Below are 25,284 nucleotides of genomic sequence, written 5' to 3' on the forward strand. Positions count from 1 at the left end.
TCACAGTCCAACTCTCACATTCATACATGACTACTGGAAAAACCATAGCCTTGACTAGACGGACCTCTGTTGGCAAAGTAATGTCTCTGCTTTTTAATATGCTGTCTAGGTTGGTCATAACTTTTCTTCCAAGAAGTAAGCGTCTTTTAATTTCATGGCTGCAGTCACCATTTGCAGTGATTTTGGAGCCCAAAAAGATAAAGTCTGACACTGTTTCCACTGTTTCCCCATCTATTTCCCATGAAGTGATGGGACCAGATGTCATGATCTTCGTTTTCTGAATGTTGAGCTTTAAGCCAACTTTTTCACTCTCCTCTTTCACTTTCATCAAGAGGCTTTTTAGTTCCTCTTCACTTTCTGCCATAAGGGTGGTATCATCTGCGTATCTGAGGTTGTTGATATTTCTCCTGGCAATCTTGATTCCAGCTTGTGTTTCTTCCAGTCCAGAGTTTCTCATGATGTACTCTGCATATAAGTTAAATAAGCAGGGTGACAATATACAGCCTTGATGTACTCCTTTTCCTATTTGGAACCAGTCTATTGTTCCATGTCCAGTTCTAACTGTTGCTTCCTGACCTGCATACAGATTCCTCAAGAGGCAGGTCAGGTGGTCTGGTATTCCCATCTCTTTCAGAATTTTCCACAGTTCATTGTGATTCACACAGTCAAAGGCTTTGGCATAGTCAATAAAGCAGAAATAGATGTTTTTCTGGAACTCTCTTGCTTTTTCGATGATCCAGCGGATGTTGGCAATTTGATCTCTGGTTCCTCTGCCTTTTCTAAAACCAGCTTGAACATCAGGGAGTTCATGGTTCACGTATTGCTGAAGCCTGGCTTGGAGAATTTTGACCATTACTTTACTAGCATGTGAGATGAGTGCAATTGTGCAGTAGTTTGAGCATTCTTTGGCATTGCCTTTCTTTGGGATTGGAATGAAAATGGACCTTTTCCAGTCCTGTGGCCACTGCTGAGTTTTCCAAATTTGCTGGCATATTGAGTGCAGCACTTTCACAGCATCATCTTTCAGGATTTGAAATAGCTCAACTGGAATGCCATCACCTCCACTAGCTTTGTTCGTAGTGATGCTTCCTAAGGCCCACTTGACTTCACATTCCAGGATGTCTGGCTCTAGGTGAGTGATCACACCATTGTGATTATCCGGGTCGTGAAGAATTGTGGTTAGCTTTATATAATCCTGCCTTCAACTGACTGCTTCCCATGAAAGGGCTGGGGAGTTTAGATGATATTTTTTGCTTTGTGACGCCATGAACAGAGGCGCCTGGTGGACTACAGTCCCTAGATTCGTGAAGAGTCGGACACGACTGAAGTGACTTAGCACATGTGCATGTGTGCACACACACATACGCATGACTCCTTGGTTGTTGGGTCCATTTTTTCTTACCTGTGAGCTTTAGAATCCTATTCCTCACCTTTATTTTCAGAACCTGATTATATATAACTGAAGGGAACTGAGCCTGAATTAACTTCATTGCTCAGAGCTCTGGGAGCTGCTGAGCACCTCCACCTGTGGATGCTTCCCCTCCTCTGAGCGTGTGTTTCAGTATCTGGGGTTCAGCAGCATAGCCAGTGCACATCTTGCACCCTTCCTGATTGGGGCGACCTGGGGCAAGCTTATCATCCTCTCAGACTCGCTTTCCTTACTTGTCAAATAGAGCTTCAATAAATGTCTGTCTCTATAGCGCAGCAACAGAAGTCTGAGTACCTATTACTGGCAGCACGCCAAGCGCTTCCTATGGATTTTCTGTTTGAATTGTCTAAGACGAGTCATCTTGCTCTTTTATCCCCCTTTACCAGACAAGGAAACCAAGTCTTGGATACTCAGGGTCCCTCAGCTAGTTGAGGGACGCTGCCCTTGCTCTCGACCACCGCCCCCCTACTCACCGCCCATGTCTGAAGCCTGTATTCCCTCAGGGTTGTCGAAAGCCTCAGTGAAATAATTTCCTAGAGAACACCTGCTTCTCCTGGGTTGCCCTGACTCATGGTTTTCGTCCCTTTTTAAATGTAATGGTGCTTTCAGGGACCACCTTTGATCACGATTCTTAAATTTTGACTGACAAAAATTTTCCTTTCTGAGTCTTCAAAACCATTACCTCAAACCATCTTGGCACCTCAGAAACCAGTGTTACTGTCATAGCATAGTGGTTCTCCTTAAAGTCCCACTCCTCTCATAGCTATTAGAAGACTTCTATTTCTTTGCAGTTTCTGTGAAATTAGGGTCCATAACCTTACGAGTTCTGGATTCAGACAAACCGTAACTGAAGGGGTTTAGTGTGGGGGCAGGCTTCTGTTCCCAGGCCTCACTGAGACAGTGGTTTTTAATTTCCCGCTTTGACGTCAATCACAGACTTCCATAGGGCACCCTCCCTGGTTAGTACGTGAGCTGTAACTCGTGCTCTTTACATGTTACTGGGTCTCAAGAGAATTGGCCATGTCTCCACCTCCTCTCTGGGATGAGCAGTTAGAAAAACGAGACCCAAATTGTGAGATCTCCTGGAAAATATCTGACCAGTCCTCTTCAAAAGTTTCAAGAGACAAAGACAGTAACTGTCTTGGGTTGAAGGAGATGGAAGGGGTGGGACAGTTCAGTGCACCTGTAGTCCTGACCTGGATGCTCATCCAGAAAACAGACCCTAGTGGGACCAGCCACCAGAATGAAGATTAACACTGGGAACTCGAGAGGCATCCTGACTCACCACATGCAAACCCCTCAGAGTCCAAGGCCACCTTTCGTCACCTCGTTATCCTGCCAGGACCCACCATGTATTCCTTAGGGGCACTCAGCTTGCCTGGACATGAGTTTGAATTTTTTCCTCTAGAAGAAAGACGACATTCACAGTAACAATCGTTCATTAAAGCCTCCATCCACAAAACTAAAACTCCTCATCAGGTAGAAAACCTTGTCTTCTCCTGAAGGGAGAGAAACTGCTAGGGTTACTGCTGGGGTTACTGCTGCTGCACTGAGGTTTGGTGCATGGAAGAAGATCCAGGTTAAGGTGGAGGGTGAGTCCTGGCTGAGCATCCTCTGTGAGGAGACCTAGGCTGCAGACTCTGCTCGTGCCAGGCATGGCTGCCCACGCTGTCACTTCACTTCTGCAGGTTCAGTGTGGCACAGCCAATTTTTTAATCTTATCCAGAGAAAGAAATCTTAATAAAAAACCAGTTTTCCAAAAAGATGTCTTACTTTGGAGCACATTCAGGTCTTTACAGCTTTGAGTTTTGCCTGTTGAGAACCCAGGCTGGCCAGGAGCAGCCCCCATGCTGGACAGGCAGGCAGGTGATACAGGGGGTGTCTATGTGTGATCCGGGGTGGGTGGTACATGGGTTGTCTCTGTGTGATCACGGGCAGGTGGTACATGGGGTGTCTGTGTGTGATCCGAGGTGGGTGGTACATGGGTTGTCTCTCTGGGATCAGGGGTAGGTGGTACATGGGGTGTCTGTGTGTGATCCAGGGTGAGTGATACAGGGAGTATCTGTGTGTGATCCAGGGCAGGTGGTACACCAGGTGTCTGTATGTGATCGGGGCGGGTGGTAGAGGGGGTGTCTGTGTGATCGGGGGTGGGTGATACAGGGGGTGTCTGTGTGCGATCTAGGGCAGGTGGTACACAGGATGTCTGTGTGTGATCAGGAGTGGTCTGTCGTGGTGAAGCCACCCCTACTTGCCATTTTGATATGTTCAAGGTCCACATCCCTAGAGACAGTACAAAGTGGTGGAGTCAGACGGCCTAATTCTGAGTGATCCATGCTTAAAGTGACTCTGTGACTTTGAAGTCTGTCACTTGTGTTCTGTTAGCTTAGGAAATGGAAATCGTAACTTGTCCCACTTTGCCCTAGAGTTACTGTGAGGATCAAATGAACTAGTCGTAGTACACGTGACACACGGATTGAGAAGTGTTCTCCAAGAGTGTGATGGGAATTGCACTTGGTTTTGTCTGCTCATGGACAAGGCGGTGGTCTTCAGGTGTCTGTCCTGAATGCACACCAGGGCCAGTCCAGGAGATGCTAGACTTGAGAGTTCTTAGAGTGTTTACCAGGTGGGCTTTATCCAAAGAATTAGTTTTACGCCATTGAGGAAATCCACGTGAGATTGAAAATTTGGTTCCTAGAATGCCATGAGTTTTTAAAAACCATTTCCTTGAAAATGACTAAGAACTTCAGCAAACCGGACACAGTTTAATCTCCTTTGTGATGTTGTATTATTATTTGGTAAGTGACAATTTGGGCTTCCAGGTTATGTAAGCTAAAGGAATAAAACATGGGTACTGCCCCTTAAGGGTGGCCCGGCGAGGATCCGCCCTCACCACCATCTTCCTTCCTCGGAAGCAAAGTTGTATAATCTGGAAAACCTGACATTCTGTATTGAGGGTTTATTGTCAGGTAGTAAAACCAGATTTTATATCTCGTTTATTCCTACAACTTCTGATGTGCTTCCAAAAATGGTATTAAGGCAGCAGCTGAGGAAATTTTATGAGATAATGAAGCAGAACAGTTACTGAAAGCCATCTGCTCAGTTGTTTACAAACTTGCTTCAATACTTCAGAGGCAGTGGTGGGCTACGTGTCTAAACTTCACAAGCTGCGCTAGGTAGGACTAAATGAAGTGCGCCCGGGCCGGGCTGAGCGCCGGCCCTCCCGTGCAGGGGGCGCGGTTGCCAGGCAGGCCGGTTGGAAGCCAGCAGAAAGCACACGCAGAGGTGATTATGTGGCACCATCTGTCACGCTTCAAGCCTACCATACAGCATGGCTAATCAGCCTTGGCAGGATGATGGATGAACAGCAGCAGCTGCCAAAAGCCACTGTTGGCAAACAGTCCCGAAGTTAAGAACTTCCCCCCCCTCCCCCGTCTCCCTCTCCAGGGTCCTGCTGCGTGTCCGCATGCTCTACTACCTGAGACAAGAAGTGATAGGAGACCAGGCAGAGAAGATCCTGGAGGGCGCCGACTCCAGGTGGGTACGCGCCTGTGTTCCTCCTCGCCGTGACCAGCCAGGCGGTCGGAGTCCACATCATGGGTGGGGGGCGCGCTTCAAACCTCCTACGTCCTCAGTGCATCTCTCTTTCTGCATCTCAAATGCAATGTTTGTCCTACCAGCCTGGGGACATGAGGAGAATTGGGAGAAGCCTGTTTATAGGTCTGTGTGGACGTACAGAAAGGTGTGAACTAAATGACTCGTGTTCTGAGGTGACCTTTAAAACAGGGTCCTGTGTGATAAAGTTCACTTCTGGTCCCGGTGGAAGGCGGCCAACTTCTGCCCTTTCCTGCAACCTTGGCTCGCACCGCCCCAGCCTCCCCACCCCACTGCACGATGCTCAGGTGCTTGTTGTGGGAAGGGGGCGAGTATCATGCTCCTCACTTAGCATTCTTTTCCAACAGTGGGGTCTATTGTAAATATCACATCAGTGGTTGTCTTTACAGTGAAGCTGACGTGTGGATACCTGAACCTTTCCACGCAGAAGTCCCCACAGACTGGTGGGATAAGGAAGCAGACAAGTCCCTCCTCATTGGAGTGTTCAAGCATGGTAAGGGGCGTCTGCATCAGACCCCATCTTGACCATGTGTCTTTGTCTTTATTTAGAGCTCTCTGCACACTCTCTCCAAAGTCATAATATTAATGAGGCTAGTTCCAAAGGACTCTTGGCGTCTACTGTTTCCCCGCACGAAAAATCTAATATGAACTGTAAATATCAGATGCTGTTTTTGAATGTTTGTTGAGTATTTGAGAAGAAAACATTTCTTCCTTGGCTGTAAATAGAACCCAAACCATATTTGTTTTAATAATAGCCAAGTTGTCCTATAGCTCTTCGGAAACTTTACTTCCAGCACGGCTCCTCTCCTGTGCTCTGCCAGCCCATGTCAAAGTGGACGGTGGGCTTAACCTCTGCTATTAATCTGTACAAGTGCCTCCTGGGCTTTGTTCCAAGCAATATTTCACAAATGTCAGTGCCGAGAACCCGCGCGGCTCCCCTGAGTGGGACGCAGCCTTGTTAACTTTGAAAGGCCGGGGATGCAGAACTGGCATGATATATACAGTGAACGATTCCTGATTATAATCCCGAGTCTCTGGAGGTCGCTGAGGTATTCTCGACAGCCCAGCCTGACTAAGGGGGAGAATGATGGCTTATAAAACCTTTCATGATTACAGTTTGGCTGGCGGCTCTACAGCAGTTAGGAGCCGGGGTGGTGTTGTACACACCCTAATTGAATTGTGCCGTTCTGCTTGTGTACTGCAGCCGTGTTTTGTGAACTCAGCCTCAAAAGCCATCTTCCCGCAGTGCACTGTTGGGATCTGCCATTTCCCATCTAGTCAACCTGGGCAGTCAAAAAGCAAATTGCTGTTTGAAAACCATAGAGGGAACAGTGTTATCTTACTGACACGCGTCATCTTAAACCTGATCAGACAGGTTCGTTGGCCTGACGTAGACAGGGATGTATCAGCTAGCGGTGGACTTTCTGCAGGACCGAAGCCGCTCACAGGGAGGGTGGGCTGGACCACTGCAGAGGTCATAGAAGAACATTACGCTGCCTTTTAAATGCCAAGCAAAATTAGATCTTGGGGACAACAGGGTCAGACCTCTTCCCGGGCATCTTGCAGTTACCCTGAACCTGTTTTTTCATTAGTATGTACTAAGGTCATTCTGATAACATCCGTGAAAATGTAATCTGCCTCCCCGCCCCCCACAAATCTGCCCCAGGAAGAGCGTTCCAAGAATGGGCTACTACAGCCTGGTTAGTTTAAATAGGGCATAAACCATCATCTTATAAAGAGACGAACTTGCTGTGAGGCAGCCATGCTGTGGTTATGTGAGTGACAGGCCTTCGTTGTCTCTGTGTGTGTCCTCTCCGGGCTGGGGGGACGGTGCAGGGTATGAGAAGTACAACTCCATGCGAGCTGACCCCGCGCTGTGCTTCCTGGAACGAGTTGGTATGCCCGATGCCAAGGCCATCGCTGCCGAGCAGAGAGGAACAGACATGCTAGCAGATGGCGGTGACGGGTAAGAAGGACACTTTAAAATTTTAATAAACTTTATGTCAGTGTGAGAGTGTCAGAGCCACTGGCAGGGTTCAGTCCTTACACAGCACCGCGCACTGGGCTGCATCTGATTTGGACTTGAGCGGTGTTTACCAGTATAGTCTGTTTATGTGTCATGATGACTATTTAAACACAATATAGGATCTAGATAATCTGCAACTTGTCTTTTTCAAATGATCATGACCCCCACCACCACCACACCCCACTGCGTGCACACACACCCTCCGCCCCTCACGGCAGCGCATTTTAAATACCGGCAGAGTCGCTTTGGATGTCAGGCTCAGAATTCAAAGCAGCATTTTTCTCAGGCTCCTTCCCTCTCTTGCTAATCAGTGTGATTTAAACATTTTTTAAAAACATTTCATACAGGGGAGAATTTGATAGAGAAGATGAAGACCCAGAATATAAACCAACCAGAACGCCGTTCAAGGATGAAATAGATGTAAGAACGCAAGTACATTCAGTTTTATGGCCCCAGTAAAATATTATATGCCCACATAAGACTTATTAAACTTTATAGATAACGGCCTTTCCTTTAAAAGACAAAGCAAAATAGAACCCCAAATTAAAATAATTTGTCTTTCTTGCTTTGCTTTTGAGGAATTTGCAAATTCTCCTCCGGAAGATAAGGAAGAGCCCATGGAAATACGCGCCCCAGGTACAATTCTGAAAGCTGGGGGGAGCAGAGCTGAGGAGTGGGACTCAGGCCAGGCCCCACAGCCAGGTTGCAGCTTCTCCACCAGGGTGGTGTCTCCAAATGCCACTTCATCCACTGCTGTCTGTTGTGAACAATTCTAACTCCTGCTGATTCTTGGTTAATCATTATGTTCAATCTCTTTGATAAACTGTTTTTCTGGACAAAGACAACTTATATATTTATGATTTATGCCAGTTAATGAAAACTCTTAAGCATTTAAAGAAACATAGCTCAGGGAAGCAGGAAATTTGTTAAATATCTGAAATAACTGCCAGTTTATTGAGACTATTACCCTACTTTTCCCCTGATATAAAATCATTAGGTAACAATTACATGATTGGTTCTTATGTTCAAGATTATTGTATTGCATTATCACCATGTAGTTTGTGGCACAAAGTATGTTTTTTTATGTGATTGATATATGAACTTGGCTTTTTTTCCCCCCTAAGGAGTTGAGAAAGAATGGTGTATAAGTTCCGTACTAATATGAAACTTCCATACTTCCTCAGTAGTAGTGTTAGTCACTCGGTTTTGTCTGACTCTTTGGGCACCATGTACTGGACTGTAGCCCACCAGGCTCCTCTGTCCATGGAATTCTTCAGGCAAGAATACTGGAGTGGGTTGCCGTTCCCTTTTCCAGGGGATCTTCCTGACCCAGGGATCGAACCCAGGTCTCCTGCATTGCAGGCAGATTCTTTACCATCTGGGCTACAGGGAAGTATTAAGAGAGCACCACCATGATTTTCCCCAGGCTATCATTTGAATGTTAGCAAGTCATCCTGTTTGGATGGGAAACCCTACCTATGGCAAAAATCATAGCTACACATTCAGAAATGTTCTCTCATTCAGGAATGTTCTCCCCGCCTCCCCAGGCAAGCACAGCGAGGGCAGCGCAGAGCTAGGCCAGCTGTACTGGCCCAGCACCTCCACGCTGACCACCCGGCTACGCAGGCTCATCACTGCCTACCAGCGCAGCTACAAGCGGCAGCAGATGCGGCAGGAGGCGCTGATGAAGACAGACCGGCGGAGGCGGCGGCCCCGCGAGGAAGTGCGGGCCCTGGAGGCCGAAAGGGAGGCCATCATATCGGAGAAGCGGCAGAAGTGAGTGTCTTAGGGTTTCCTCAGCCCCTGGTACCTTCCTCTCTCCTCCGCTCTCTTCCTGGCCTGTAGAGGCAAGAATCACATCCAAGAGGATGGCCATCAGACACAGCCCCCTCACCAAACCCCCTCGCCCCCCCAAAAAAACAAAGGAAAAAAAGCACTATGGATTCAGTTTAAAGGAGAGCAGCAGTAACCTTTAAGCCTTTTTACTTGGGTACCAGTCCACAGCTAAGATCTCCTCTCTGACAGGTGGACGAGGCGGGAGGAGGCGGACTTTTACCGCGTGGTGTCCACATTTGGGGTCATTTTTGACCCTGCGAGGCAGCAGTTCGACTGGAACCAGTTCCGAGCCTTTGCCAGGCTTGACAAGAAGTCCGATGAGAGTCTGGAGAAGTACTTCAGCTGCTTTGTGGCCATGTGCCGGCGGGTGTGTCGCATGCCCGCCAAGCCGGATGATGGTAAGTCCCCAGGCATGCGGAGAGGCGGGAGGACCGGGCATAGGTTCCCCAGGGCTGCCTGTGGTGTGGGGAAGGGAGCGTGGTGGGGACCGGAAGGGGCAGAAGGTTCCCGAGGGATGCAGGCCGTGCTGGACAGCCTGGGATGGGAGAGGCTGGGCAGGTTTGGGGACCTCCCACTGCACCTCTCGGTGACACGTGGTTCCCCCCCAACCCCATCCCCGCGCAGAGCCACCGGACCTGTCGTCGGCCATCGAGCCCATAACGGAGGAGCGCGCCTCCCGCACGCTGTACCGCATTGAGCTGCTGCGCAGGATCCGTGAGCAGGTGCTGCACCACCCGCAGCTAGCTGAGCGGCTCAAGCTCTGCCAGCCCAGCCTGGACCTGCCCGAGTGGTGGGAGTGCGGCCGGCACGACCGGGACCTGCTGGTGGGCGCCGCCAAGCACGGCGTGAGCCGCACGGACTACCACATCCTCAATGACCCCGAGCTCTCCTTCCTGGACGCGCACAAGAGCTTCGCCCAGGCCCGGGGGGCCGGCGGCGCCCCCGCCCTGAACCCTCTGGCCCTGGGCTTTGGCCAGACCCCCGCCACCACCGCAGCTGCCCCGGGTCAGGAGGATAAGGCGGGGGCAGCGGAGGCCAAGGCCAGAGAGGCCTCCGAGAAGCCCGAGGGGAAGGAGGAGGAGGAGGCCGAGGGCGGCGGGAAGGACCAGAGGCGGGACCGCGAGGCGGAGCCGGGGGCTGGGAAGAGCGAGCCCAGAGGGGTGGAGGTCGGTGTGGACTCCGGGCCCAAGTCCATTTCTGAGAAGGGTTCTGAAGAGGACGAAGAGGAAAAGCTGGAAGATGATGACAAGTCAGAAGAGTCTTCCCAGCCTGAAGGTAAGACCTGACTGACCCTCAGGCCTCTCTTGGCCCCACCCCAGCAGCTGTCTTCATGTCATGTGATCCGTGTCCTCTTTGGGTTTTTAAAGGGTAATGAGGGTACGTTTTCATTAGGATGGTATCGGGTAATGCTTAGATGTGTGTTTTACCCTGCTATGACCTGTGAACGCACTGCTTCCAGCTTCTTCTCAGAAGGTTTTACAGGCAATAACAATTTTAAGGCAGATGATGCTTAATTTAATTTCCGTTCAGAAATAAAGAGTGAGGGTAGAATCTAGGAAGAACCAGTTGTCTTTCTAAGTCCCAGGTAGGTTGCCGTACCTGCCACGAAACAAAAATAAAAATAAAACACATGCTACACTTTTCTACCTGAGCTTCAGCTCGGAATCGTGGCCAACACATTAGTCCTCTTTCTGATGGAGGAGCAGAGGGTCCTGCGGATCAGAGGCTTGACTGTCACCACCCTCCCCCGAGACCTGTCCACAGCAGGATGCCCACTGACTAGCGACATAGCCCCCCAAGCCTCCACTTCCTCATCTGTTAAACAGGAGTAACACCAGCTACGTGCAAGGGCCCTTGCAAGCTTTGAGTGACAGGATTTGCAAAATGCCTGATACCATTCTAGCCATAGTAGGTACGAGATACAGAGGAGCTCGTCAGCATTCAGACATTAAATCCTTTCCCCTCTACACTTCCTTTTCAGAAAGATTCTGGTTGTGGGTGATGCACAGTAACTCATTTCTCAGCAGGGGCTGTCTCTAGAGGGAAGAATTTTGATGAAGAGAGCAATGCTTCCATGAGCACTGCTAGGGATGAGACCCGGGATGGATTCTACATGGAGGATGGTGACCCATCTGTAGCTCAGCTCCTTCATGAAAGGACATTTGCCTTCTCATTTTGGCCTAAGGTTGGTGGGATTTTGTTGTTGTTTGGTGACCAAAATAGTAAATGGGGTGAAGAAAATCATTCTAGCTTGATTTTTCAAATAATTTTCAGGTAAACTTTGACATAGTATATGAAGATTGTATACTAGATTTTTTTTTTCTTATAAAAGAATGATCTGGAAAAGCGCAAAGAAAAAAATTCTGTAGAATGCTTTCATATAGGATAGGAAAGGTGACAAGAAGCAGAGAAAATAAGAAAAAAGAACTATTTATAGGGCTCTTTGGTTCCTTGAGGTTTTTTAGGTTATTTGTCTAGTACAGTCTATGGATTATTGCTTCAGAAGACTCACCCATTGATAAATTGAAATGTGTGGATTTTTTGAAAAAAATTTTATTGTGGTAAAAAACACACCATGAAATTTACAGTCTTCACCATTCTTTAAATGTGCAATTGGGTAGTATTAAATATATTCATATATTCACATCATATATATATATATATATATTTTTTTTTTCATGCTGTAAAAGGATCTCCAGGATTTTTGTATCTTACAGGACTGAGGCTCTATACCCGTTATCCCACTGCCCTCCCTCTCTGCCCCTGGATAACCACTATACTGCTCTCCGTTTCTGTGAACTTGACATACTCACAGAGGTAGAATCATACAGTACTTGTTCTTTTGTGACTGGCTTATTTCACTTAGTATAATGTCCTCAAGGTCCATCTTTGGGAACGCATGTAAGAGAATTTCCTTCCTCTTTAAGGCTGAATAATAGTCCATTGTGTGTCTCTACCATATTTTCCTTATCCATCTGTCCGCCGTTGGGACATTTGGCCTCCTTCCTTCTCTTGGCTTATCATGGTGCTGCTGTAAATGGGAATTACTGATATCTCATTGAGACCCTGCTTGCATTTTTTTTTTTTTGGTACATACATACAAGTAGTATTGCTGGATCACAGGGTAGTTCTGTTTTTAATTTTTGAGGAACCTCTGTCCTGTTTTTCACAGCAGTTGTACCATTTTGCAATCCCAACAACAGTGCACAAGGGAAATGTGTGGACTTTAAAAACTGTGTTTTGTTTTGTTTTGTTTTGTTTTTAATATCCTGAAGCAGAACTTTCAGATCTAAGACAGCTTGCTATATATTTGGAACCCTGTAATCTTCTGAACTGGGGAGAGCATGGGCTGCTGACCCATTTGCTCAAATACATTATGAGATAATCGCAAATGTAGTTATCTGTAACCAAAAGCAAAGTGGAAATTACTCTTTTGGCTAACTAATATAATTTTATAATAAATCTCTGTGTAATTTGGGTCTGTTTTTCAGGGTGGGGAAATAATCTTCCTAATCACCATAACAGGGCTGTCTGGTTTAAGACAGACAGCACAAAAAAAAGGTCTCTATGGCGCAGGCTGGTCTCACATAGTGTCCGTTGGAAAGAAACAATGTGAAATTTTTAACTGAAGACTGTACTATCAGAGACGTTGCCCCCTGCCCCTGGCCCCACTCCCCTTATCTCCCTTGTTTTGCTCATCTCCCTTACTGAGTTTAGAAGGGAGCTTCCCAGATCAGCCCAGAGGCCCCTAGTAGCAGGCCCTTTTAATCTGTGGAAACTGGGTCTAAGAGCTGTAATTAGAAATTTTTAACGTCCACGCTTCAATGAAACTTGAAGTGATAATAGGTAGAGGATGCAAATCGACACTCATTAGGTGTTCCTAGGTTGGTGCCCATTTATAATGCTGAACTTTATTAATAGTGACGCTAATGATGTCCCACTTCCTGGGAGAGGCTGCGGTCCAGCACATGGCGAAGTCTGAGTGCAGGCTTCCATCCATGGTCACCTAACGACACACACCAACAATCTGTAGCCCGAACAGCAGTGACTTGTAAAACACGGGGATGTCTTAGAGGCAGTGGTTATGTAATCCCTCTCATTTATGCGCCTCAGTGTTCATAACTGAGAAATACTGAGTGGTCTGTGTTGTGGCCACCTTCGGACCTCACAGCGGACTAAAGCGGTTCTGGTGGGTTTGCCTTTTCCGCTCTTTGGCATCTCTGTGGATGTATCCATCTCGTCATTTTCAGCAGGTCTTTGTTACGGTTTTGTGTGACTTTTCTTCTCTCTCTCTAGGACCGAGTAATGATAAACCGATTAGACAACATCTGTGAAGCAGTGTTGAAAGGCAAATGGCCGGTAAATAGGCGCCAGATGTTTGATTTCCAAGGCCTCATCCCCGGCTACACGCCCCCCACCGCTGACAGTCCCCTGCAGAAGAGGACCCTGGCCGAGCTCTCGGCTGTGGGCCAGGCCAGCATCAGTGGGAGCGAGGAACTCACCGCCTCCCCTCAGCTGTCCAAGGTCAGTAAGAGCGCCCTCCCCGGGGAGCCTAGAGATAAGCTCTCCTGACTCAGTTTGGAAGCTCGTGTTGGCCGGTCCCATTTGAAATAAGAAGGCTGCTCTGGCCTCAGAGGTTTAATTCCAAACTTCTCATCCCTGGTTTCCACTGTGCAGCAGGTGCAGGCTGGGCTCACTGTTTCTGTGGGGATTTTTTCAACAGGAAGATGCCCTTAACCTCTCCGTGCCTCGCCAGCGGAGGAGAAGGAGGAGGAAGATCGAAATCGAGGCCGAGAGAGCTGCCAAGCGGCGAAACCTCATGGAGATGGTGGCGCAGCTGCGGGGGTCTCAGGTGGTCTCGGAGAACGGACAAGAGAAAGTGGTCGATTTATCAAAGGCCTCGAGAGAGGCAGCAAGCTCTACCTCAAACTTTTCATCTCTCACTTCAAAGTTGATCTTGCCCAACGTCTCCACGCCGGTGTCTGATGCCTTTAAGACTCAGATGGAACTGCTCCAGGCCGGCCTGTCCCGCACGCCCACCAGACATCTGCTCAATGGCTCCCTCGTGGACGGAGAGCCCCCCATGAAGCGGAGGCGGGGAAGGAGGAAAAACGTGGAGGGCCTCGACCTGCTGTTTATGAGCCACAAACGAACATCACTGAGTGCAGTAAGTCCAGGGGCTGGTGCCCCACCCACCCACCCACGTGTCCACACTGGCAGCCGAGTCCTGGCTCTGCTACCCAGGCCGGGGCATGTGCCCCTCCATGGTCTGGTCTGAAAGCTGCTCCTCCCACCAAAGGAGCCACAGTGGACAGAGCCGTGGTTCTGAGCCGGGATGTTGTGCTGAGCGTTGGTACAGACTCAGCCTGAACCACGTGTAGCTTGAGGATTTACTCTTCCTGAGGTCCTAATGTATTGATTACTCTCGGCAGACTAGCCCCAAACAGACACGTGTTCTTCTGAGCCTATAATCTGTGAACGTCGAGATGGAAACACTTCTGCTCTTAGAAGTATCAATATGTTTGGGGCCCAGTATTTATTAGATTTGTTCAGCTTCAGACAAGATTTGTGTTCATATGCAAAGCTAGTGATTGCAAATTCTCCCACTTCTGTAAATGGGTATTTTAAAAATCTCAACTGAATTGAAGTCTGTGCTAGTTTAGGTTTGCAGGAAATATATGTGTCATTGGATTTTGACATTTACTTCTTCAATTCAGAGGAAATGAGTGCAATGTAATCAGAATATCTCTGTGCCCTGATCTGTCTCAATTGCTCACCTAAAACTGTGCCACCCCATTAAGAATGAGAGAGTTTCTCCCAGGAACCAGATTACACAAAGGTCCCCTCTAAAGCACTGAGACTGGTACAAAGCACCAAAATAGCAACCTGCTCCAATATTCTTGTCTGGGAAGTCCCATGGACAGAGGAGCCTACCGGGATACAGCCCATAGCGTCACATAAGAGTCAGACACTACTTAGAGATTAAACAACAACAACACAGTGAGCCTGTGGATTCGAAACCCGAATCAGCACAGGTGCCTGATAAGCTGGCATACGGGTGATGGACCCATCCCCTGGGCGGTAGACACAGTTTAAGAAACGCCAAGGGGAGAAGTTTGTTTAAATATGTTTTTCCTTATTTCATCCCTATTATTATTTCCGCCTTTTTGAGTTCTTGAATTTAAGGGAAGCTTAATAACCTTAAAGAGTAGGGATACATGGTGGAATTAAGGTCTAGAAGTGACAAACAAGCTTCCATGGAAACTTGTCCCTTAGTCGGGTCTGATTCTGGAGCAGGAAATGGCAACTCACTCCAGTATTCTTGCCTGGGAAATCCTATGGTCAGAAGAGCTTGGCGGGCTGCAGTCCATAGGGTCACAAAGAGTAGACACAACTGAAGTGGGCTAGCCATGGGTCTGAGTTTCAGAAGCATCCAGGTGGTTAAAAGGAAATTTATTTCAAAAATTCCCTGGTAGCTCAGACGATAAAGCGTCTGCCCACAATGTGGGAGACCCAGGTTTGATCCCTGGGTTGGGAAGATCCCCTGGAGAAGGAAATGGCAACCCACTCCAGTACTCTTGCCTAGAAAATTCCATGGATGGAAGAGCCTGGTGGGCTATAATCCTTGGGGTCACAAAGAGTCGGACACTACTGAGCGACTTCACGACGATTACGAATATACCAGTCATAGTAATGGTCATTTTTGTGGATCATGTGATTTAATTTTAGAATCTTGTAAAAATACACCGTACAGTGTATCAATCTGACTAATTGTTCCCCAAGTTAAAGAAACGCCATTGCTAGGTGTGTGGTCCCCTGCTGGGAACCACCCTAATGCTTTCATAGGTTTTATTCACTGAAAATCCTTTCTCCGGGAACATCAACAAATCATCTTTCCATTTGAATTTCATTTTGTGGACCCAGCATCAGGAATTAGCAATTACAATTTCCTATTGTAATTATAAACCCCATATTAGACTTACGACTGACTTTATTCATTCACATATTTTAAGCTATCTCTAAGAGTTTATTAGTTTTTTTTCCCCTAAAGTCCTATTAGCAACCTAGCTCAAAACTCTTAACAGATATTAGAGAATGTATGTTTATTTTAATTGTTTTTTTTTTTTTTATTTTTAAATGTTGGAATTTCGCAGTTCCTCATTTGGTGTTATAGAGGGTTTTGTGTGAGCACATAAAACAGAAGGAGAATGGATCTATAAATAACTGAGTAGTGAAGAGCAGTAGAGGTCAGCAAGGTTACTTGTGTGGAGTGAGACAAATCCTAAAATCTCATGTTGGCATCATGCTGGAGATCACTGTGCGGCTGTGAAAAGGAAGGATGCAGCCGTTCTGCATTCAGCAGCATTGTGGGAGCCAGCCATGCCCTGTGCCAGGTACTGGGATGCAGAGAATAAAAGCCTGACAGGTGCTTACATACAGAGAATGCAGTGTTTAAGATGGGCGACAAATAAATAACAACCTGTCATTGTTGTGAGGCGCCCCTGGGGTATTTTGAGAACCCAAAGGAAGAATGGGAATGGAAGGAGGAGAGTGTGGGCAGAAACAGGTGGGAAAGTTTCCCTATAGGTGGTCATACCTCAGTTAAATTTTGCAGGTTGTATGGGAGTAAGTCATTTGAAAAGGGGGAGCTGGGAGAGCATGTGCAAAGGGACCATGGCCAGGGAGAACCCATTGTGTCCGATGAACTGAAAGTTACTGGCCAGGGAGTTTGATGAGGAGGCAGCTTCAGCAGAGAGGAGCTTGGGCATAAGGTGAGATGTAAACCACAGAGGGCTTTGGTAGCCGAGCTAAAGAACTTGGATTTTATCCTGAAGGTGATGGGAATTCAATTACAAAGTTAGCTTAACTAGGGGAAGTGATATAACATAATCTTTGAACTAGGAAGGGTGCATTTCAACAGATTACCTCCTGTCTAACAGATTGAAGACTGGATTAAACAGGGCAGAGGTAGAATCAGAGGGGCCGTTTAGGAGTACTGCAGTGATGCAGGGGGCCAGTGATGGAGACCTGAACCAAAGCGGTAGCAGCATGGCTGGGCGGATGGGCTTTGTGAATGACGTCTGCAGGTTGCAATGCAGAGTTTGAGGACCAGTGGCTAGGCGATGGTCAGGTCTCGGCTTCAACTAATTCATCCTTCCAGTGTTGCTACACATGCCTGATATGAAATATTGTACTACCAACAAAACTCTACTGAGCGCAGAAAGCCAAAAATATACACGTGAACTGGCTTTTGGAACATTCCGTGAATTATAATTTCTGTAATTTCTTTTGTTTTTTGCTGTACTGTGCCATATGAATTTGAGCCTGTGCACCCTGCCTTGGAAGTCTTAACCCCTGGACCTGCAGGGAAGTCCCCTAATTTTCGTTTTTTTTTTTAATGACACTCTCCAGGGATTCTCAAGAAAGACTGAGAGGCTACCCACCCCTTCAGGCACACCAGGCTCAGACTCCACTGCCTGTGTCCTGTTCCTAGTGGGTCTCAAACATGGAGCAGAGATGGACTGTGAATTTTCTACCTTATTACTAATTGTACAGTGTGAAGAATAAGTTACATCTTCTGACTTAATCGCTGTTCCGAAACTGCCACTATTTCAAGTAGCCTTTTTCTCTTTTGAAGAGACCCACCCTGCTAGGCTTCTGCTTTCTTGGACCAGGACATAGTCAGGACCGCTCTCTCCACTCAAGAATTGAGACCATTGTCTTCTTTCTGCAGGAGGATGCTGAAGTGACCAAAGCTTTTGAAGAGGATATAGAGACCCCACCTACAAGAAACATTCCTTCTCCTGGACACCTGGACCCAGACACACGGATCCCTGTTATAAATCTCGAAGATGGGACGAGGCTGGTGGGGGAGGAGGCGCCTAAAAATAAGGATTTAGTTGAATGGCTGAAGCTGCATCCCACTTACACTGTTGATATGCCAAGTTATGTACCAGTGAGTATCACTGAGCAGAGACTTGTTGCAGGGGACTCTTGCCCGGTCAGTCCTTTCCCTTCTCCTGTACAACATGGAAATCTCTGGTCCCTCAGTCTGTCTTGTCAGTGTGAACGTTTTCCAGCTTTCATCACTCTGTATTCTACATTAGGCGTTTTCCTGGTGGCCCAAGTGGTAAAGAATCCGCCTGCCAACTCGGGGGACGTGGGTTCGATCCACTGGAGAAGGGAATGGCAACCCACTCCAGCATTCTTGCCTGGGAAATCCCATGGACAGAGGAGCCTGGCGGGTTGTACTCCATGAGGTCACAAAAGAGTCGGACACAGCTTAGTGACTAAACAAAAACATCAAAAATTCTACGTTAGAGAAACTAACTTCAGGTCTGTCCAGTGTGAAGGGCAGCCTTGTAACTATTTGAAGACGGCTAGTATGCATTTCCTTGTTTTTTCCTTCTCCCACCAAATAGATGTGATTTTTTTTTCCATTACTCTTCACATGGTATGGTTTCCAGGTGGTCCCGTTAATAGAAAAACACACACCCCTCCCCCAACCAACACACTTTAATTGGTCTCTGGACTGGATCTGCCCAGCACAGATTAGGAAGCTGTTCCCGAAGAGATCTGAGCAGCTAATGCAGCCTGAGGCTTTATTGGCGTCTTTCTTAAACAACTAACACTCATGCCATTTATTAAACATCAGACAGGAACCCTAGATGATTTGTCACTTAAACTGCTTGCTAGCTTTAAACAGTGCACGTTTTATGTCTTATACTTACGTGATTGAATTTTTTCAAACTTAAATGTGGGAGTTTGCATTTTATCTTGGTGAGTTCCTGCCACTCAGAATGCACTCTCCTGCATAGACTCTGTATCCCTTGGGCTGTTTTTTCTCGTGCACAGTCTCACGGCGTAGACATGAGATCATCTCTGTATCCATTCACGTCACTGAGTAGAGATTAGTAAAGGAGCAAGAGAGTTTCCTTTTAAAATACCATGACTCAGTGAAACATTTGAAGTCAAGACTTGAAGCAGGTTATTGAGAGATGAGAAAAAAAGCATATTCTCAGCTTTCAAGTTTGTTCTTTAAGTATAGGAGAAGGAGAATAGTTTTTCCTTTCAAAGAAAACTGGGGTTTCTGATCCTTAAAATGATCCTTGAAATTTCCATAGTAGTTAAAAATGGCCTGACTGTTCTGCTTGTCATCCATATGGGAAAGAATAAGTATTAACTATAGTTTTACTAAATATGATTCTTGTATTTTTGTGTTTTTTTGCAGAAGAATGCAGATGTGCTGTTTTCCTCATTTCAGAAACCGAAACAGAAACGACACAGATGTCGAAACCCTAATAAATTGGATATAAACACTTTGACAGGAGAAGAAAGGGTGCCTGTCGTGAACAAACGAAATGGGAAGAAGGTAAAACCCTGGGAAAGAGAATTGATCTCTCTGGGATGTCTTTTCCCAGAAAGAAATGTTTTATTCCAACCTCTTTATAAGTTCATATTTCTTCCAGAATACATGTGATGTGTGTATATATCTGTGTAGACACACAAATGGGGAGGGGGGGAGAGGGAAGAGCTTGTCAGTTTCTAAGTCTTTTTCCAAATGCCTCTCCCCAGATGGGTGGAGCTATGGCGCCTCCGATGAAGGATCTGCCCCGGTGGCTGGAAGAAAACCCCGAGTTTGCAGTGGCCCCAGACTGGACGGACATAGTCAAGCAGTCTGTAAGTACAGATTCTGCCTCTCTGTCCAGGAAGGTATCTGTACAAAATAGTTTTCCTGAATTTTTCTTTATTTTCTGCTGGTCATTAATTATTCAATGATAATTTATTCTTGGCTTAAAAGAATTGACACAGTACATCATTTCCATAGATCATCAATATATCATCATTCCTTGTATCCATATGTCATTAATCCAAAGTGGATTAATTTGACAGCTATGATTTAAAGGACTGTATAGAAATACACACTCACGGTATTAGAGGCAGACTTACTCTAGGGAGAAAGCCCCCAGGTAAACCTAGTTAACAGCATCGGTGGAATGGAATTTATGGTGGTTGAGATCCTTAAGATTAACTGTGATTTCTGGTTTTAAGATAAACAAATGAAAGATACAGCAATTCTGCCTAGACATTTATTTCACTATTTCTTTTTGCAATTAATTTGTTAATAAAGTCTTGATTCTTTTTATTTGTACAAAGTATATAGTAAAAGTGCTTATTTTTCTTTTGGTGAACAGTTGTATTCATCTTCACACGTGGATAGTTTCTTGAACAGCCGCCATAATCAGAAGAATATAGACAGTTGCATCACTGACCCAAATTCCCTTGTATTGTTCTCTGTCTCCACCTCCAGCCCAGGGCACTCATTCCTTGATCTGTTCTCCATTCCTAGAGTTTTGTCTTTTTGAGAATGTCATGTATAAAAAAGTGTAAATTACATAACCTTTTTGAGACAGCTTCCTTCACTCATCATACAGAAATTCATCCAAGTGGTTATATGTGTCCGAAGTTTGATGGCTGATACACTACTGTGCTTGGATATAACCCTGGGTGTGGTTTCCTATCACCCATGGAAGTACTCTGGGCTGTTTTCAGACTGTGACAGTTACAAGCAGAATTGCTGTAAAACACTTGTGTACACATTTTGGTGTGAAGATGAGTTTTTGTTTCTCCAGGATAAATACTAAAATGTTACTTGAAAGTGAAAAGTGTTAGTCACTCAGTCGTGTCCAACTCTTTGTGACCCCATAGACTGTAGCCCACCTGGCTTCTCTTTCCATGGGATTTCCCAGGCAAGAATACTGGAGTAGGTAGCCATTTCCTTTTCCCAACCAAGGGGTCGAACTCACGTCTCCTGCATTGGCAGGTGGATTTTTTACAACTGAGCCACCAGGGAAACCCCCATTGATAGAGTACCCTTTCACATTTTTTTTCCCCCTGAAATTCAGCATAATCTGATGAGCTGTATGCTAAAAGAGAGAAGCTTTGCTTTCATAGGTTCTATCCTTGAGCTTTTTGAATGGGAATAATTTGCTTGTGTATTTCCATTCTGAACCATCAGTGTTCAGTTCATCACAAAGGTCTAGGTGGAAATGAGGTTTTGTCCCGCAACTTTGACAGCCCGTGTTTGCCTCTCCCTTCCCTTCAGGGCTTCGTTCCCGAGTCAATGTTTGACCGGCTTCTCACTGGACCCGTGGTGCGGGGAGAAGGGGCGAGCCGGCGCGGCCGGAGGCCCAAGAGTGAAATCGCCCGGGCTGCCGCGGCAGCCGCAGCAGTGGCCTCCACGTCAGGGATCAACCCGCTGCTGGTGAACAGCCTGTTCGCGGGGATGGACCTGACGAGCCTGCAGAACCTCCAAAGCCTCCAGTCGCTCCAGCTGGCGGGCCTCATGGGCTTCCCTCCGGGACTGGCCACGGCCGCAGCGGCCGGAGGCGACGCCAAGAACCCGGCGGCCGTGCTGCCCTTGATGCTGCCGGGCGTGGCTGGGCTGCCCAGCATGTTTGGGCTCGGGGGGCTGCTCAACGCCCCACTGTCCGCTGCCGCCGGGAGCCCCGCGGCCACGGCCGGTCCCACGGATCCCGAGGACGGTGCGTCCAGGGCGGAGGAGAAGGGTGGCGAGCACGAGGACGAGAGCAAGGACCCGGAGAAAAGCACAGACGCCGCCCCGGGCCCAGACTCCGCGAACGGATCAGTGGGTGCTGCTACCGGCCCGGCCGGCCTGCCCTCCAACCCGCTGGCCTTCAACCCCTTCCTGCTGTCCACCATGGCCCCCGGCCTCTTCTACCCGTCCATGTTTCTACCTCCAGGACTGGGGGGATTGACGCTGCCCGGCTTCCCCGCGCTCGCGGGGCTCCAGGGTGCCGTGGGCGCCGGCGAAGACAAGGCCCCCGACAAAGCCGAGGGGGCCGCCTTTCAGGAAGAGGAGCCCCTCGAGGGCAGCGACGCCGAGGAGAGCCTGGACAAGACGGCCGAGTCCTCCGTCCTGGAAGACGAGATCGCCCAGGGCGAAGAGCTGGACTCCCTCGACGGCGGGGACGAAATAGAAAACAATGAAAATGACGAATAACCAGTACCAGTTTCCAGTTAAAGTGTTTAAAAACTTTTGACAAGTGGTAGTCCTACTGTTTACACTCACAGTTAATGTTCATACCTAGTTTTATAAGCTGTTCTGTAACATAGTGTAGCAAAAGAAAGAAAAAAAGTCCCAAGTCATGTTATACAGGTGTGTCAAAAGGTATCTTGGTCATTAAGTATTGTGCAGTGCATTATTTATTATCCCTAGGAGAGATGAAATTTGAGAGGTGATCCTGTCTTTTTAAGGAAACTTACATAATGCTCTGCTTCTTTTTTTTTTTTTTTCTTCCCTTGTTCTCTACTTTTTCTTTTGGTACCATTGGTATTATAATAAAGAGCAATTTGTAACCGAGTGGCACTCATGGAAGGAAGTGCTGCTCAAAGGAAGTATGAAGTTATATATTTAATTTTTTAATTTTAATTTTTTTTTTTTTGCTGTGAAGGTCAAGATGAAATTTACCATACATATCATACTTGCTCATTTGTTTCCCTTTATGACTGTACGGGGGGGGTGGGTCCCACACTCATGCATCACACACATCCATACACTCTGACAATCTCCACCTTAGTGTGAACGTCTCTGTCCCGAGGCGCAGCAATAATAAGGCAGCTGTTGAATGTGAAGGGTCCCTTTGGAAATTAACCTGGGCGGGTTCTTGCCAGACAGAACTGCAGTTCCATTGTCTCGTGGTCTTGTAATGCACTGGTATAAACAAAATAAATAGAAGAAATTAATAAAGAGTGAAAGAAGAGAGAATCAGGTACCTTTTTTAAATTAAAGGACTTTGTTACTTTAGCCACAAAGCTAAAACAGCGTTACCTCAGCTCTAAACTAGCCTTGAAGTTTACAAACATGACTTTGTAAATGTATTGTTTTTCTTTGTTGTGATGTCCTTTTATTTTTTTCCTTTGAAAACTGCTATCATGTAAGATAAAATGTAAATTGCTGCCAACTGTAGTAATGATGCTTTTAATAAAAGTGGCCCACGATATGCAGAGATGTAATTATAGAATGTAGTAGGGTAGGGGAACTGGTCACTCTATTTTTTGTATTCGCAATAGATGCAAATACAGCATTCTGGCCTTTGTACAGTTTCTTGATATATCCTCCTATACCAGATTAACTCTTGGTAATTGTCTTCAGACTAGACAGGAAGAAAAACCTTCAATTGCCTTTACATAATTCCACTCTGGATATCTCAATAGAACCGCACGCAAAAACCTCCCATTATGTCCTCAAAAGGGCATCCAAGACTGAGAACACTTAAACACGTGTGCAGCATCTGATAATGTGGTACACCGAGGAACAAAAGGGCAAAAGAAAAACGAGGCTTTTAATAGGCACGTATCTGGGTCATTTATCCCCAGTTAATGGGTGGAAAAACACAAGGTGTGGGATCAGCAAGGGACTCAGAAGCAGGCTCCCCAGTGTCCTGTGGACCCAGGCTGTGAGCCAGGGCGGCGGAGAGCCACGTGGAATGAACATGGACGTGTTTAAGCAAGTGCGTGCGAGCGTGCGCAGGTATGTTGACAGGTACATGGACGCATGCCTCTTCTCACGCATGCACGGGTGCACGCGTGGGGCCTGGGAGCTGCTGATCGGTGCACCTCTGTACGACCTTTAATATTTCAGGTAAACCGAAGTTTGAGATCCACTGTTTTCATCTTGTTATGTCACTTGAGCAAACACAAAGCACCTTGTCCTTGCCATTAAAAAGCAGAGGAAGAGCCAGTGGGGTTGGTGAGCGGGTGGGGTTGGTCTGCGGGTAGCTTCTCTCCCCGCGCACACAGGCCATCCTCCGCCCCAGGTGGCACAGGACAGACTGTCCCAGTTCTTTTTAGACAATGAAGTTCTGTGAGTTCCCATCCCAAGGTGAAAATATTCCCGTGATGATTCTGGAAAAAGAGACTTGTGAAGCCTCCACCTTAGAGACCCCGTAGTGGTTTCATCCATCACTGGGACTTTCCTGTTTTTTGAAAGTGCCTGCCTTGTGCGCAGGAGGACAATCAATGCCTGTAAGAGGATGGCTCCTGGAACGGAGTTCTTAAATCATGGATACTAAGACTAGAACGGCACGAAGTACAGAGAACTTAAATATGTAAGTAACTGGAAGATTTTTTAAGCTTTAACATAGGCCCTTAGATAAGGAGAAAATGTTTCATAGAATGAGTCCCAAAGAGTCTTCTTCGGAAATTCATTATAGCAGTCTAAGTTTTCCTATGACCTCCGGTAAACAGAGCACACGATGTGACTCTGTCCCTGTTGCAGGAAGATGCTGAGAGCAGTGATGATCTTCAAAGCAGAGGCATGAATTGCTTGTGGCCAGAAGAAACGCTGCCGTGATAGGTAGGTCAGCGGCTGGCTCTGAGTCATCTGCGATTGATCTGTGAAGGTGACCTTAAAGTTATGCAAGGTTCCATGTTGGGAAAAAAAGCATTTCTTTCTCTTTTTTTCTCTCTTTAATGGAATAAATTCTTGATAGGAGATCTCGAATTTATCTAAGTAAGAAATGTTTTAAATTTGGTCTGATCCTTCGTGACTCCTGTTGGTTGGGTGCTCTGTATAAATTAAGAACTAAGGTGCTAAGTGTTTTCCATGGCATTGCTGAAGGCAGTCCTGTTCTTCCATGAGGGAACTGAGACCTGGAGACTCTTTAAGTAACAGGCCAACAGTAAATACAGGAAGCTGGGTTTGAATCCAGGCAGTCTGATTGTAGAGCCTCCTTAATAGTTTCTTGAAATACCACATTCGGGTTTCTGAAAATCATTATTTAGTGATGATTTGAAGTGTTTAGGGCTTTGTATTTTTACATCCCCTCTCACCCCTCCATGAGTGCAAGTACTGGTCCGTCAGTTGTGTCTGACTCTGTGTGTGACCCCATGGACTGTAGCCCACTAGGCTCCTCTGTCTGTGAGATTCTCCAGGCAAGAATACTGGAGTGGGTAGCCATTCCCTTCAGAGAATCTTCCTGACCCAGGGATCGAATCGGCATCTCCTGAATTTCAGGCGGATTCTTTACTGGATGAGCCGTCTGGGAAGCCCTGCCCTTCCATAAGGGACCTTAAATCTCAGACTGGGATTTAAGAGACAGTCTGTATGAAGCAGATCCTGGAAGACTGAGCTCTGACTAGGGAAACTTGAATCTCAGTTACCTCTCTTAAATTTGGATTTATTTTGCCCCATGAATATTTCTATTTTATAAAGAAATCAAGTCTTTAGAAAAGACCAAGCATCAAAGCTAGTAAATTGCAAACCTGGTATTTCAACTCAAGTTGACCTAACTCCAGAGCCCAAGCACTTAACCTGTGTGCTGAGGTAATTAACTCATCCACAAACATTTACTGGGTG

The 25,284-nt window shown here is 46.7% G+C and overlaps 1 protein-coding gene across 3 annotated transcripts in view; it reads left to right on the forward strand.

Annotated features, from left to right (window-relative positions):
- Positions 1 to 23,025, forward strand: part of CHD7 (chromodomain helicase DNA binding protein 7) — a 192,568-nt gene extending 169,543 nt beyond the window's left edge. For 2 of the 3 annotated variants that reach the window (XM_040261278.1, XM_040261279.1), the window contains 15 exons: positions 4,874 to 4,963; positions 5,431 to 5,534; positions 6,878 to 7,007; positions 7,415 to 7,487; positions 7,646 to 7,703; positions 8,615 to 8,843; positions 9,093 to 9,301; positions 9,528 to 10,178; positions 10,928 to 11,088; positions 13,200 to 13,427; positions 13,627 to 14,070; positions 17,638 to 17,859; positions 19,135 to 19,275; positions 19,479 to 19,583; positions 21,010 to 23,025. In XM_040261278.1, coding sequence (XP_040117212.1) covers positions 4,874 to 4,963; positions 5,431 to 5,534; positions 6,878 to 7,007; positions 7,415 to 7,487; positions 7,646 to 7,703; positions 8,615 to 8,843; positions 9,093 to 9,301; positions 9,528 to 10,178; positions 10,928 to 11,088; positions 13,200 to 13,427; positions 13,627 to 14,070; positions 17,638 to 17,859; positions 19,135 to 19,275; positions 19,479 to 19,583; positions 21,010 to 21,927 — 3,763 coding nt within the window. In that variant the 3' untranslated portion in view covers positions 21,928 to 23,025. The remainder of the gene's footprint in view (positions 1 to 4,873; positions 4,964 to 5,430; positions 5,535 to 6,877; positions 7,008 to 7,414; positions 7,488 to 7,645; positions 7,704 to 8,614; positions 8,844 to 9,092; positions 9,302 to 9,527; positions 10,179 to 10,927; positions 11,089 to 13,199; positions 13,428 to 13,626; positions 14,071 to 17,637; positions 17,860 to 19,134; positions 19,276 to 19,478; positions 19,584 to 21,009) is intronic. The other variant, XM_040261280.1, reaches the window with a different exon arrangement.
- Positions 23,026 to 25,284: the final 2,259 nt, after the last annotated feature.

Source organism: Oryx dammah, unplaced genomic scaffold (assembly GCF_014754425.2).
Source record: "Oryx dammah isolate SB20612 unplaced genomic scaffold, SCBI_Odam_1.1 HiC_scaffold_19, whole genome shotgun sequence".
NCBI classification, from domain to species: Eukaryota; Metazoa; Chordata; class Mammalia; order Artiodactyla; family Bovidae; genus Oryx; species Oryx dammah.